This window comes from Natator depressus, chromosome 2 (assembly GCF_965152275.1).
Source record: "Natator depressus isolate rNatDep1 chromosome 2, rNatDep2.hap1, whole genome shotgun sequence".
In the NCBI taxonomy this organism is placed as follows: domain Eukaryota; kingdom Metazoa; phylum Chordata; order Testudines; family Cheloniidae; genus Natator; species Natator depressus.
The window spans coordinates 132817118-132830141 of NC_134235.1; the positions used below are offsets into that span (position 1 = coordinate 132817118).

General features: G+C 40.6%; 1 protein-coding gene across 2 annotated transcripts in view; it reads left to right on the forward strand.

Moving 5' to 3' along the window:
- ANKH (ANKH inorganic pyrophosphate transport regulator) overlaps window positions 1-13024 on the forward strand; it is a 139367-nt gene that overhangs the window by 81076 nt on the left and 45267 nt on the right. For both annotated transcript variants that reach the window (XM_074945015.1, XM_074945016.1), the window contains 5 exons: window positions 2314-2432; window positions 3103-3186; window positions 6050-6220; window positions 6944-7078; window positions 10150-10242. In XM_074945015.1, coding sequence (XP_074801116.1) covers window positions 2314-2432; window positions 3103-3186; window positions 6050-6220; window positions 6944-7078; window positions 10150-10242 — 602 coding nt within the window. The remainder of the gene's footprint in view (window positions 1-2313; window positions 2433-3102; window positions 3187-6049; window positions 6221-6943; window positions 7079-10149; window positions 10243-13024) is intronic.

Consider the following 13024-nt stretch of genomic DNA (forward strand, 5'->3'; position numbering starts at 1 on the left):
CTGTGTCCAGGGAATAGGTCCTTTTTGGGCAGAAGCTGTACAAGCCTCTCCGTAGTGCCCTGCCAATGTGCTCCAACCATGTGTTGGAGAGAACATTTCCAGGAGTCAGGCTGGTTCCGCCTCCATGCTCATCCAGTCCTTGGCCACTAAGCGAGGTTTCTGTGACAGTATGCTTTTTTTTTAATCCCTATATCTTTCAGAGCCAAAAAGGTTGCTCTACTGCCTGCTTTTATGGAGGTGGAAGCTGGGGGGAGAGAGGGCTGAGAAAACGGAGAGCATCTCTGATGAATGCTCTCTCCATTCTCAGTTGCTCATGGAAGCCCCTCTACAAGAAGTGGGTTCACAGGACACAAAGGGTGCAAAGGGCAGGAAGGGACAGGGTCAAGAGGATATTTGTCCCTGTAAGGAACTTAACACCCTGTAGCTCCTGCAAGAGTTTTAGCTGTCTTACTACATGGTTTTAGTCCACAGAGTTGAGGCACAGGTGTGGATGGAACCTAACACAGACCTCACAGAATCTGAACGTAATGAAATGTGTTCTTCACGTCTCTTCCAAAGTTGCACAAGCTCATTCAAGTCAGTTTTTATTTTAGGGAACAGACATGAGGTGCTGCTCTGCAATGAAAGCAACAGCGTTCAAAGAAATTGTAAAAATGTGTAGGTAGCACACACTGTTTACAAAGTATTGAGTGAAAAGTTAAGTGGACACATAGATATTTGTTTTTTAAAAATAGCCATAGCTGGTATCAGTTGATATGTGAAAATTATTGCAAAATGAATATTTTAAGAAAAGGAACTGAGGCGACTGCCAGGACTCAGGAAGTAAGGTTAGAGTTCTATTTTACAGAATGGTTCCCTGATACTATTCAAAAGGCAATTAAGCTGATTGTTTGGGAGTGACACTAAGTACAGCTTGGAGATTACTAGGGTGATCTGACAGACTGCAAGCCTGGCCATAATATAGATAGCAGAAATTTAGTAAGGACTAGAAAACCAGTATAAAATGGAGGTTTTATTTGTTTATCTTGCTTTGTGTTTTCCCAGCCTTCTGGTAGAAATATGTTGCCCCCTATTCCTGTTTCTATCATTAGATCTAGTTGTCATTACTTGCCCATCGTTTTAGAAGAGTGTCATAATGAGCAATAAACCTTTCTTTGAATCCCCTAACCTTGTGACTGTGTTATCACTCAGTAATTGCAAAACAATGCTGGACTCAGTTCCTCTGACTGGCCTCAAACATTGTTCTATATTACATATAACACTGGTGCCTTAAGCCCTTCAGCAAAACTGAAGTTTTGTGGCAGTGTAAGCAAATTCCCTACCTTCTTGAGTAACCTGCCAGTTCCATTAGGATAGCTGGTTTTAGGCTAGAACAAAGCTGGATGGGACCACCAGTATTAACACACATGGATCGGATAATATAAGCAAATGTATAAAGTATGTGACATGTGCTAAGTATCTATGTATATCTTTTGTAATATAGTGAAGTGTGTGCAAACAAAATTGCAATAATGGCATGACTTGTCAACTTTAACGTTCTTTTAACAGTTTTTTAAAAATGAAAGGTTATACATCTTTATAGTGGTTTTTAATAGTTATTGGGATTTATTTTTCTCTCCCCACCTGTAATGTCAGGATCTAGTACTGAGGGTCCAGCTATATTGGCCTTATATGAAAAGGAAGTTGTCACATTCCTCTAAAATTGTGAAATTCAAAGCCACTTTAACTAACTTCTTAAAAATAGCTTTTACCTAAGGATGAACCAGGACTAGAAACAAGTGCATTGCCCACTGAAAAGTAGGAATTGCACAGTTTCCAGTAGCACAGATAATCCATTTCTAGCCTTGTGATATATTAGCCCTTAAACCATGGAAGGAAAGTGGCAGCCACCTGAGGCTGCCCCAGAGGTTTTGCAATGTTAGAACAAGTGTCAGTAGAAATGATTATCAGACAAGGTGAACGGGAAGCCATCACATGGCCATAAATGCAGTTTGTTGCATGCCTTTATAACTTATCATGTGATTTCACTGTTTTGTACATGTTTTACAGGTAATATTATTGGTGTTATGATACTATGTGTTTTATAAACTTTTAAGAATACTTATAAGCTTATTCTCTAATATGTACCTGCAAAATACATTGAAAGGCTGTATTCGTAAGACACTACAAAAATCCCTGATTAGGAAGAGAAGGTGGGATTTTCAGAAGTGCCTAGAGCTTAGATGCCTAACACACACAGGTGCTTTTGAACATCCCAGCCAGAATCTGTCAGTTTAACCAAATTATTTTTTTGCTATTCTTTTATTTCTGCAGCATATAGCGATTTGGGATATTACATTATTAACAAGCTGCACCATGTGGATGAATCAGTGGGAAGTAAAACTAGAAGGGCCTTCCTTTATCTTGCTGCCTTCCCTTTTATGGATGCCATGGTGAGTGTCTGGCTCAGAACTGAATTTTAATCGTCACTTCTCTCTGATGTTCCCAGTTTATAGAACCCAACTATTTGACAGGTATTTGGAGGTGCATTAAAGGAGAGCTTGCCCACGCAAATAATTCCTCTGCTCTGTTAAAGATTTTGCAGATTATGCTACTGATGTATACCTGCACCTCAGTCACTTTCTCCAAATAACTAAGTATGAAAAGTGGCATCAGTGAGTTACTTTTTAAAGGCAGGATTTTGTTGCAATATTCAGTATACCCATTGGCCAATGAGATCAGAGCTACATTTTATACACCGTGAAAGCTGGTGAATAAAAAGAAAACCTATTACTTGGATTTGTTAGAACTCTAACTCCACCCCCACACCAGGAATAAAGACTGCTTCTCATTACTGTATTCCCTTCTCAGCAGCTACTGTACAGTCATTTAAACTGATCCTCGCTCTCAGCCCTGGCAAAGAGTTAAAAGCTACAGTGTCTTCTCTGGGTTATTGGCCTAGATTTGTTCAGATTCACATGGGAAGCTGACTCAGATGTAGGAAAGAGTTTCATAAATGGTTTGTGTAAAGTTTAGCTGTAAGAAAGTAGCCAGGGTCTAAACCTGAATCTAATAGATGTATCCATGTTAGTCATTTTCTAAACAAAGTTCTGTCCTTTACAGGCTTGGACCCATGCTGGCATTCTGTTGAAACACAAACACAGTTTCCTTGTGGGATGTGCCTCCATCTCAGATGTCATAGCTCAGGTAATGACTCATCTCAACAACAGTTGTGCCTGCTGCACTATGGGCCAGATCATGGCCCACGATATGGAGCTCTATAGCTGTTCTAAACAAGCATTTGAGTTTTCCCCCGGCATGTCAGACCTTCTCACTGGCTTACAACCTGCTTTACGCCTTCCTCCCAGCATGCTGGCAGAGGTGGGGTTGTACCTGGAGCATGCTGTACTTTGGCAGTCCACACTGCATAGAGGCCCCTTGGTGGCAGTTGTAGCTGAGGCTGCTCTCGCTTCCACACAAGTCAGGTATCTCCAGGAATGGGGAACCAGGATAGCTTGGTTTAATGCAATGTCCCACTGCAGCTATGTCCTTCCTGAAAGGACAGGAGTTCAGTGAAACACAATGGCTACCACGTGTTCCAGGATTAAGTACCTTTATACAAATGTAAGTAAAGATTTTAAGCTCTTTGCGGGAGGGACTGTCTTTTACCATATTTTGTAAAGCACCTAGCATAATAGGGCTGAAATCCTGAGTGGGGCCTCTAGACTATACGACAATAGAAATACATATTTGATTCCTCAGTTTTCCCTTCATCCCTCAGCTATGCACTTGTTGATTAACTTGGTGGAATTCCAGCCATACTGCAATAACATATGCTGTCTCCCAAGCGTGAGGACAGCTCAGCAAGCAATATTCTTGTTAAAGGCCCTGAATGTTTCATGTTGAAAACTGCAGTCAGAACTTAGCTGAACCATTTTGGTGCTGCAGTGCATTATTAGGAAGGGTCCTGCATTGTTTCAACTTCCATTACCTGAGTGATGTGTTAAACATATGTCCCCTTCTTTCTGCACTTTACTAGACATCCATTGTGGAAAGTCATTTAAATTCATGTTTGATATCAAGTACCAATATTGCAGTTCTCATTTTTAAAGCACTTAAACTTTTACACAAATTTAGCTTCACAGCACCGGGTACCTAGGCCAGTCCTTGTCATCCTCATTTAGTGGTGAGGGAAGTGAAGGCAGAGACGGATCATGTGACTCGTGCAAGGTCAGAAGGAATCGGAATTCAAGAGCTCTGGGCTCCGAATCCTTCATTCAGTTCTCTAGGTCACCTTCCCTCTATTAAGTAAAAACAATCATATGTTGAAGGGTTAAACCTTGTGGTCTGTTACCCTATGATAGATACTCATTTTTGCACTGTATACCAGGTAGAGCAAAATCTCTGCAATTAATGTAAGTTAGAAGTAATTATAACAAGCTAACTTAATACCAAAGAAATCCACTTAATGGGTCTGACTCTCATCTCACTCCAGAGTGACCCTGAAAGTCAGTGGTATAAGACGGTGGTATGAAAACAGAATATAGCCTGCTAGGCCTCATTCTCCATGGTTTTGCATCTTGTCTAGTCATTCAGACCTGAACAAAGAGATTATAACACCACCATCTTAATCTGGCAGTGTTTTAGATATACACACTTTGCACAAGGGCAAGTTGACTAAACAAGGTGTAAGGCTATTGAAAATGAAGTCCACAGTATCTCCTCTTTCCATAGCAGAATACGTATGGGACAAGAGCATTTCCAGAAGGGCAAAATCTCTGACCACTGGACTTCCCTGCATCAGTTGACACTAGCAAAGTGAACATAAGCAGTAGTAACACCTGTTTAATAAGAATTTTGTTACCCGTAGTCCTGAAGATGTGATTGATGGTTTTGGTCCTGAGCCCTTTAATTCTTTCCTCTCTTGAGCACTTTTTGGATGAGCAACTTTATTGAAAAAATTTCCTATGTAGCATCCTAAATCAATTTGTTTTGCAATCCTCCTATAAACAGCATTACCAGCCTTGTAAATACAGGTATTTATTTCTTTTTAAAGCAAGACATACATTAGGTGTAATCACTGTCTGCACACAATATAAAATCAATGAGAGAAGGATGTATTTAGTACTACAGAACTATGTATTTAGTAAGCAAACCCAACACCATGTGTTCGTTCAGAACTCACTGTAGTCCCAGCCCCTGCCAATAGCGTCATTTTCAGTTCTTTCATTCACAGAACCCCACTTTAAGCAGGCTTCCCAATTTTCCCCATTGGAAACATCTGGAATTTAACTTGGATGCTCAGGCTCTGTGATAAATGTGAAAGAGTTAAAGTTATTATCTTAAATGCTAAAATCCAGGAAGTGTAATGGAGTTGATTCTCACCATAATCGGCTGTATTCCTGGGATTTGGTATTCAGTATTAAAGTTTACCAGTTAGAATTATGCCAAGGCTGAGCCCTGGTAGTCCAAGAGAAAACCCAGCTATCTTGCTTGAAGCCAGTGCAAAGTTAGAATTGAAGTGGGATTCCCTTCTAACCACTGAGTTTTTTAAATACTGAAAAATCATATTTGACTTGCTTAAAGAGTCAAAGAAGTCAGTGTTGTTCTTTTTAACCTGACTTTCAAAAAAGAGACACTTAGAAATTGATATTGTAAGCATACCCACTATCAAGATGGGTCAACACCATGTGGAATTGGTTAGGCTGCTGGCCACCTGGAACTTACTGCCAACACCAAGAGTAAATGCATGCAAACATACTCATCCTTATGGTTGCCTGTCCTGCACCTGACCCCGTTACCAGTACTTTGTCCACCTATAGCCTGGTGTCAAATCTTGAATGTAAATTCTCTGGGACAAGGACTGTCTTTGTTCTACTCGTTTGTACAGCGCCTCCTGCAATGGGGAGCTAATCCCTGACTAGGGCCTCTGGGCACTTCCACAATGTAGTCTGCATCAGTGTGGCAGTGTCGGAGATCGATTGGTCTTGGGTACAACAGGAAATACTGGGCCCTTTATTGAAAATAGAAAACCCCTAACCTGTCTACTTTTTTTTCTTTTCTCTTTTAGGTTGTTTTTGTAGCCATTCTGCTTCATAGTCACTTGGAATGCAAAGAGCCTCTCCTTATCCCAATCTTATCCTTGTACATGGGGGCACTGGTCCGATGTACCACCTTATGCCTGGGCTACTACAGGAATATACACGACATTATTCCTGACAGCAGTGGGCCTGAGATGGGGGTATGTCTTGATGCCTGGTAGGACTTACTGTACAATCAGGTTAGCTAGTATTGATGAGGATTGTAAGCTTTCTGTCCCTCAGGGAAAAAAGCACATAACACTTAGTTTCAAACATACCCTTGTGCATACCAATTCAATGACCATGTACATGGCAGCTAACCGACAGTCTCCTGTGTGAGAGCGGTACAGCGTATCCTTATGTCAGTACCTCTGTGGCTGTGCTAAGCATATTCCCGCGAATGTTACATTAGTATATAGGATCATCAGCACAGCAAATGTATTTATATGCTACAAGGATGGCATTGGAAACTGACATTCTGAGAGATTCCTCCCTGTGCGAGGAAGCTGTGTGTCAGAACACCTCTTTTTTTTTTTTTTTTTCCCCCTTGAATGTCTTGCAGTAATTCACAAATCCCTCAGTGCAGATCAATGCCTTTATAACCGGTTGCCAGGACAAATTATGCAAATACCTTGTACATCAATTATTCAGATCTAGTAGGGCTGTTAAGAATGCACAGCTACCTTTAATTCTGTATTGCTAATGTGGGAGATTGCATTTTCATGTGGCATTCCTCTCTTAAGCTCTGGCTCTGGCTCTGGTGTGCTTTTGAAATTGGTGAGTCAGCTGATGGGTGGGAAAAGTGAGAAAAATCCTTTGGTTGTGCTTTTGGTTCTGTCCTGCCTGTTTGTTTCAAAAGGGACTTTGTTTCTCTTACGCTGCAGGGAGATGCTACAATTAGGAAGATGCTAAGTTTTTGGTGGCCTTTGGCATTAATTCTGGCAACTCAGCGAATCAGCAGACCCATTGTCAACCTTTTTGTCTCCCGGGACCTGGGTGGCAGCTCTGCAGCCACAGAGGTATGTGAATCCCTGGGAAGCTGGGTGCCATTTTGTACTGAAATGTTTTATGGTTGTACTGCATTCCACACACAAAAGAAGTCATCCTTGCTTACATTCGCTAAGGAAGCAGGGTGTTCATTCCCATCCATATAAAGCACCTCCTGGTGTGTTTTCCCCTCATCCGTAGGAACAGGGGAAAGTGGTCTCAAATGCAAATGCTAAGTGTTCATTTTTCCCAGGATGCTAAAAGCAAGCAGAAGACATTGGCCTATTTCTGCCTCTTAACATGAAGCCTCTTGTCCTTTGGTCAGCCCTCTTGTCCCACTTACGTCCCACTCTAAACAATGTCTTATCAAATGCATCATGGGACCACAGATTCCATTCAAGTATCCTGGGGTTTCAAGATTTGCATAGTGATGGGCAATGAAAACCCCAGAGCCTGGTGAATGCAGGATAGTTGTCTGGGGTCTCATTCCCCATTGTGTTGCCTCTTGCGTATTTATTTACAGCTATGCAAAGCGATGTGATGCATTACCATCAGGATTTGTTAACTTTTTTGCACGGTTGTAAGTGACTGTATGAGAGATAAGGCATGGAAGAATCAGGCCCCTGGCTGGGATGTGAGTGCTTGGGTGGTTTCACATACGCATACGTACATACCTGCCTACCTCTTGGGCACTTTCTAAACTGGTTGAAGTAGGGTCCCAAAGGCCAGTTCTTGGGTCCATTGTCCCAAAGATGTGTCCTGCTTAACATCTTGAAGGTACCAGTCCTTTTGTCTCTGTTAAGTGCTCACTTTCTGAAATACTCATCAGAGGTGCAATTCAAGCAGTCCACAGAGGCACAGGTTTCTTGTAACTACAACACAAAATCCTGTGCTTACAGAAACTGTGCATCTTCATGTGGTCCTTCCCCCATTTAAATCACTGGGATTTTTGCCATTGATTTCAGTGGGAGGAGGATTAGGGTTTTTTGTGATTTTCTTTCCTTTTTTTCAATAAGGGGAAAAAAACCTAGGAAACTAAATGCAGACTCCTACCTTTCTGAAATGTGAAGGATTTACAGAAAGTCCTAATGTTAAGGTTTTCACAGACATAGTAACATGGCCCTGTTGGACATATATATTGGTGGGATAAATCCCATGACTGGAATATTGGTATAGAGGGGTATAGCTTGTTCAGGAAGGACGGGACGGGGGAGGGGGGTGGGAGGGAAAGGAATGAGGTATCGCTGTATACATCAAGAATATATACACGTTTTCTGAGATCCAGAAGGAGGTGAGAGGAAGACCAGTTGAAAGTTTCTGGGTGAAGATGAAAGGGGAAAAGAAACATGGATGATGTCATGGTAGGGGTCTACTATAGATGAAAATCAGGAAGGAGAGGTGGATGTAATAAGGACAAGGAGGTGGATGTAATAAGGACAAGAAACAGATTCTATGTTCCTTGTGCACCCAGTGGATGTTCCATGAAATCAAGTCATGCAGGATTAGCCCCATAAGCCTCTTCTGATTCCTCTTTTAGGAGACCAAAACACTGAGGATATGTCTACGCAGGAAAGAAAAACCTGCAGCTGGCCCATGTCAGCTGACTCAGACTTGCGGGACTCGGACTGCGGGGCTGTTTTCACTGCAGCCTAGGCTTCTGAGCTTGGACTGAAGCCTGAGCTCTGGGACCCTCCCACCTCAGAGTCCTACAGACTGGGCTCCAGCCTGAGCCCAGAAGTCTACACAGCAGTGAAACAGCCTCGCAGCCTGAACCCCATGAGCCTGAGTCAGCTGGCCCAGGCCATCTGCGGGTGTCTAATTGCTGTGAAGACAAACCCTGAGATAGCAATAGTACAGACCAAAGAAGTATTTCTCTTCCACTAATGATCCATCCCCAACGGAGTCTAAATTTAGTTGAATCATAACAAGACAAGAAAGGCCTGATCCTGCAGACCCCATACAGTCAAACTCTTGGAGTGTGAATAGTGAAGTTATCAAGTTCTCAGGTGATTCACAGCACTGACACATATTTTGGCTCTGAGGAAGAGGAAAGTTGCAGGGACAGTTTGCTAGTTTCAAGTCAGCATTAGAAGGAGCCTAAAGAGAATCTCCCTAAACTATCTTCCCATGTGAACCAAGATACATCAGTTGAGAAGGGTAGGACTGAAATGATGGACATGTTTACTGCCCCATCTTATCTGGGCCAGCAGTGGCCAGATCAGTGTTGGAAAATCTCACCAGCCTCCATGGGGTGCGGGGGGGAGGCAGTTTCAATGTTTGAAAATGTTTCCTTGATGTATAATTTGACTTTTTCCTCAGGAAAGAAGAAAACATAAACAGCAGCAGCACAAAGCAATCTTAAAATCGGTTGAGATGTTAGATTTTTTTGTATCGCATTTATGTAAATGGTACTTGCAAAAGTACTAGAGGACTTAGTTTTCTTAGATTTCAGGTAATGAGCTGAAACAATGATCTAGGATTATTTTTGTCTGATCTCAATTGATTAGTACAGAAGTAGGCAGAGTTTTCTTCATCTCTAGGGTCCCTCTAGCCCAAAACAGTCAATCTGGCATCCAAAGTGAGTCAGTCTGCAGGCTTTCAAATTACATTGCTGTAGTCCTTTTTAATTAAATAATTTTATGTTTCCACTGTTTTACTTATGAATTTATTAAAACAAAATTGTATGAAAAAGTTAAGATCATGGAATACAATTAATAGAAAAAGCAGTGTACTCTAGTGCAGGGTATTTAAGCCTCACTAGATTGAATAATTAACACGGTAGAAGGAATAAAGGGAAAAATCAACTGATTGACAAGCAAATAAACAGTTTAAAAATCTAAAATATAATCAGAGTACAATTGTGATGGTAAAACCTCACAGTTAAGTCATATAGCTTCACCCATGTTGAATTTTCCCTGAGTCTGAAATGCATCATAGAATAACTGTTTCTGTGATTGTTTTCCTGATGTAATGATTGCCCCTTTGGTTGCCTTTCTCTTGTTGCACTGAGGTCAATAGTAACTGAAAATGGATAAAAAAGTTAGTTTATTTATGCTGTCTGAAGATTTGAAGTGTAAGTATGTTCTCTTTTCTCCTGTTGTAGGCTGTGGCAATTCTGACAGCTACATACCCTGTGGGACACATGCCGTACGGCTGGTTGACAGAAATTAGAGCCGTGTATCCTGCTTTTGACAAGGTGAGTATTTGTATTGTATGATGGTACTAAATACTTTGTAGTCCTGTTTCACATTCATGGTAATTCTAGACCCAATTTCCTTTGATATACACCACTATAAATTAAGGATAGTTAGCAGAAGGCAGAAGAGTTACACCAGTGTAAAAGGTGCGTAAGGGAAGAAGACTCATACACTAATCTCCATATTTTCCATTCCTCCTTAACTGTATGTATGTATGTATGTATGTATGTATATAAAACACGTAAGAATGACCATACTGAGTCACACCAATGGTCTATCTAGCCCAGTATCATGTCTTCCAACAGCGGCCAGTGCCAGATGCTTCTAGCATTTGGAGGTTTAAGCACACCCAAATCATGGGATTGCATCCCTGACCGTCTTAATTTTTTTTAACCCAGTAATACTTTTGGCCTTTACAACATTGTGTGGCAATAACTTCCACAGGTTGACTGTGCGTTGTTTGATGTAAACCTGATGCCTATTAATTTCATTGGGTGTCCCCTGGTTCTTGTGTTATGTGAATGGATAAATAACACTTCTTTATTCACTTTCTTCATGCCATTCATGATTTTTAGACCTCTATCGTATCCCTCCTTTAGTCGTCTCTTTTCTAAAATGAACAGCCCCAGTCTTTTTAATCTCTCCTCATATGGAAGCCGTTCCATCCCCCTAATCATTTTTGTTGCCCTTCTCTGCCCCTTTTCCAATTCTAATACATCTTTTTTGAGATGGAGTGACCAGAACTGCATTCAGTATTCAAGGTGTGGGAGGTCCCATGGATTTATATAGTGGCATTGTGATATTTTCTGTTTTATAATCTCTCTATCTTTTAATGGTTCCTAACATTGTTAGCTTTTTTGACTGCTGCTGCACATTGAGTGGATGTGTTCAGAGAACTATCCATGATGACTCCAGATCTTTCTTGAGTGGTAACAGCTAATTATAGCTAGGATTATTTTTTCCAATGTGTGTTACTTTGCCCTTATCAACACTGAATTTCATCTGCCTTTTTTTTTTTTCATCCAGTCACCCAATTTTGTGAGACTCCTTTGTAACTCTTCACAATCATCTTTGAACTTAACTACCTTGAGTAATTTTGTTTCATCTGCAAATTTTGCCACCTCAAGAGTTCACCCCCTATTCCATGTGTGTGTATTTATATTAGAGAGAAAGAGTGAGCACGCACCGGGATGGCTCAGGCCATGTTGAATTAGTAGATTGATGTATTTTTGGTCCTCTATTTTTATTTTTTGTCTCTATAATGTATTTTTTTAACATTTTAGACTATCCTAAACTCTGAATTAGCATTAGTTTTGCCTTTTTGTAATGTCAAGTATTTGTCTTATCTCTAGTTTTAACTTTACCTCTCAATTTCCTGGGTTTGAGGTTCTGGGTGTTTTTTGTTTGTTTTTGAATATAGATAACTGCCGTATTTGTAAAGTTTTTAAAAACTTCAGTGGTAGCTCCAGTTTAATTTAGCTATTTCCCTGATGAACAACATCTTCATGAAATATCCAGCAGCTAAGGAACTCAAGTCTCATCTTCAAAGTTAGGCTGTTCTCTGGACACTACATTGTTTCTGCAGACTGGATTAGCTTAATTTGCTCATATTAAATGTCCAACAAAGGTTACTTCACAGGCTAAAACAAGCAGACATTCCATATATTATTTCTATACTATGAACTTAACCGATCAAGGTGAATGAGAATTTTCATGGGAGTTCAGCAAGTTACATAAGGACTCCAGGACTGCTCCTGGAATAGATTTGAGGAAACAGAACAAAAAGCCCCTTAGTATTTTAGTCTGAATTACATTTTGCTCTGACTTGGCACTAATAACAGCCTACATACTGACATCAACATTTAATTTACATGATGACAGGTAACAGCTATGATGATCAAAATCAGATACACAACCCCTCCATTCCCCAACTGCTTATACACTCCTGAATTCCTTTGGTCCCAATCCTGGGTGAATAAATGCTTTTTTTGTGTGGAGGCATGTATGCACTTACACAGATATAAGTAATCAAGCCCTATTTGGTTTCGTCCACCACACTTCCATCCAATTTTTAAAATAAGCAGTCAGTCACAATTGTTAACTTTTGTTTATATGAGGACAAGACTCTCATGCCAACTAAAGTTCAATATGTAGACTTATGCAGGGACATCCTGCTGAATATAGACTAGAATATGAAAATAGGGTAGCATCTTTGTTAGAGACACCTAACGGTACTCTGGATCAGCAACAACAAAATAAATAAACTGCAGACCAGAGTGGATTAGAACAAGGGTTGTGTAACTTGCTAACACTCAGTGCAGATATGGTGAAACTCATTGTTTCAGTGTACTGCATGTGCAAGTTACAATAATGAGAAGATATGGAGTCTCCCCATACCAGGCCAAATCCTGGTGCCACTAAACTTGATAAGAGGCTTGCTATTGACTACAGCGGGACCAGGATTTGGGCAATAGTGAGCTTTCATTTTCTAAAAAAAACTTCACCATTCAATAATTTCATTAATGATTTGAACAGTCATAGGTGGAGTGGAAAATAGGCTTCTAAAATCTACAGAGGACGCCAAGCTGGGAGGAGTTGTAAGTACTTTGGAGGACAGGATTAGAGTCCAAAAGGACCTTGACAAATTGGAGAATTGCTCTGAAATCAACAAGATGAAATTCAGGAAAAACCAATGCAAAGTATTACACTTAGGAAGGAAAAAATCAAATGCACAACTACAGAATGGGAAATAACTGCACGAAAGAATCTGGGGTTTACAGT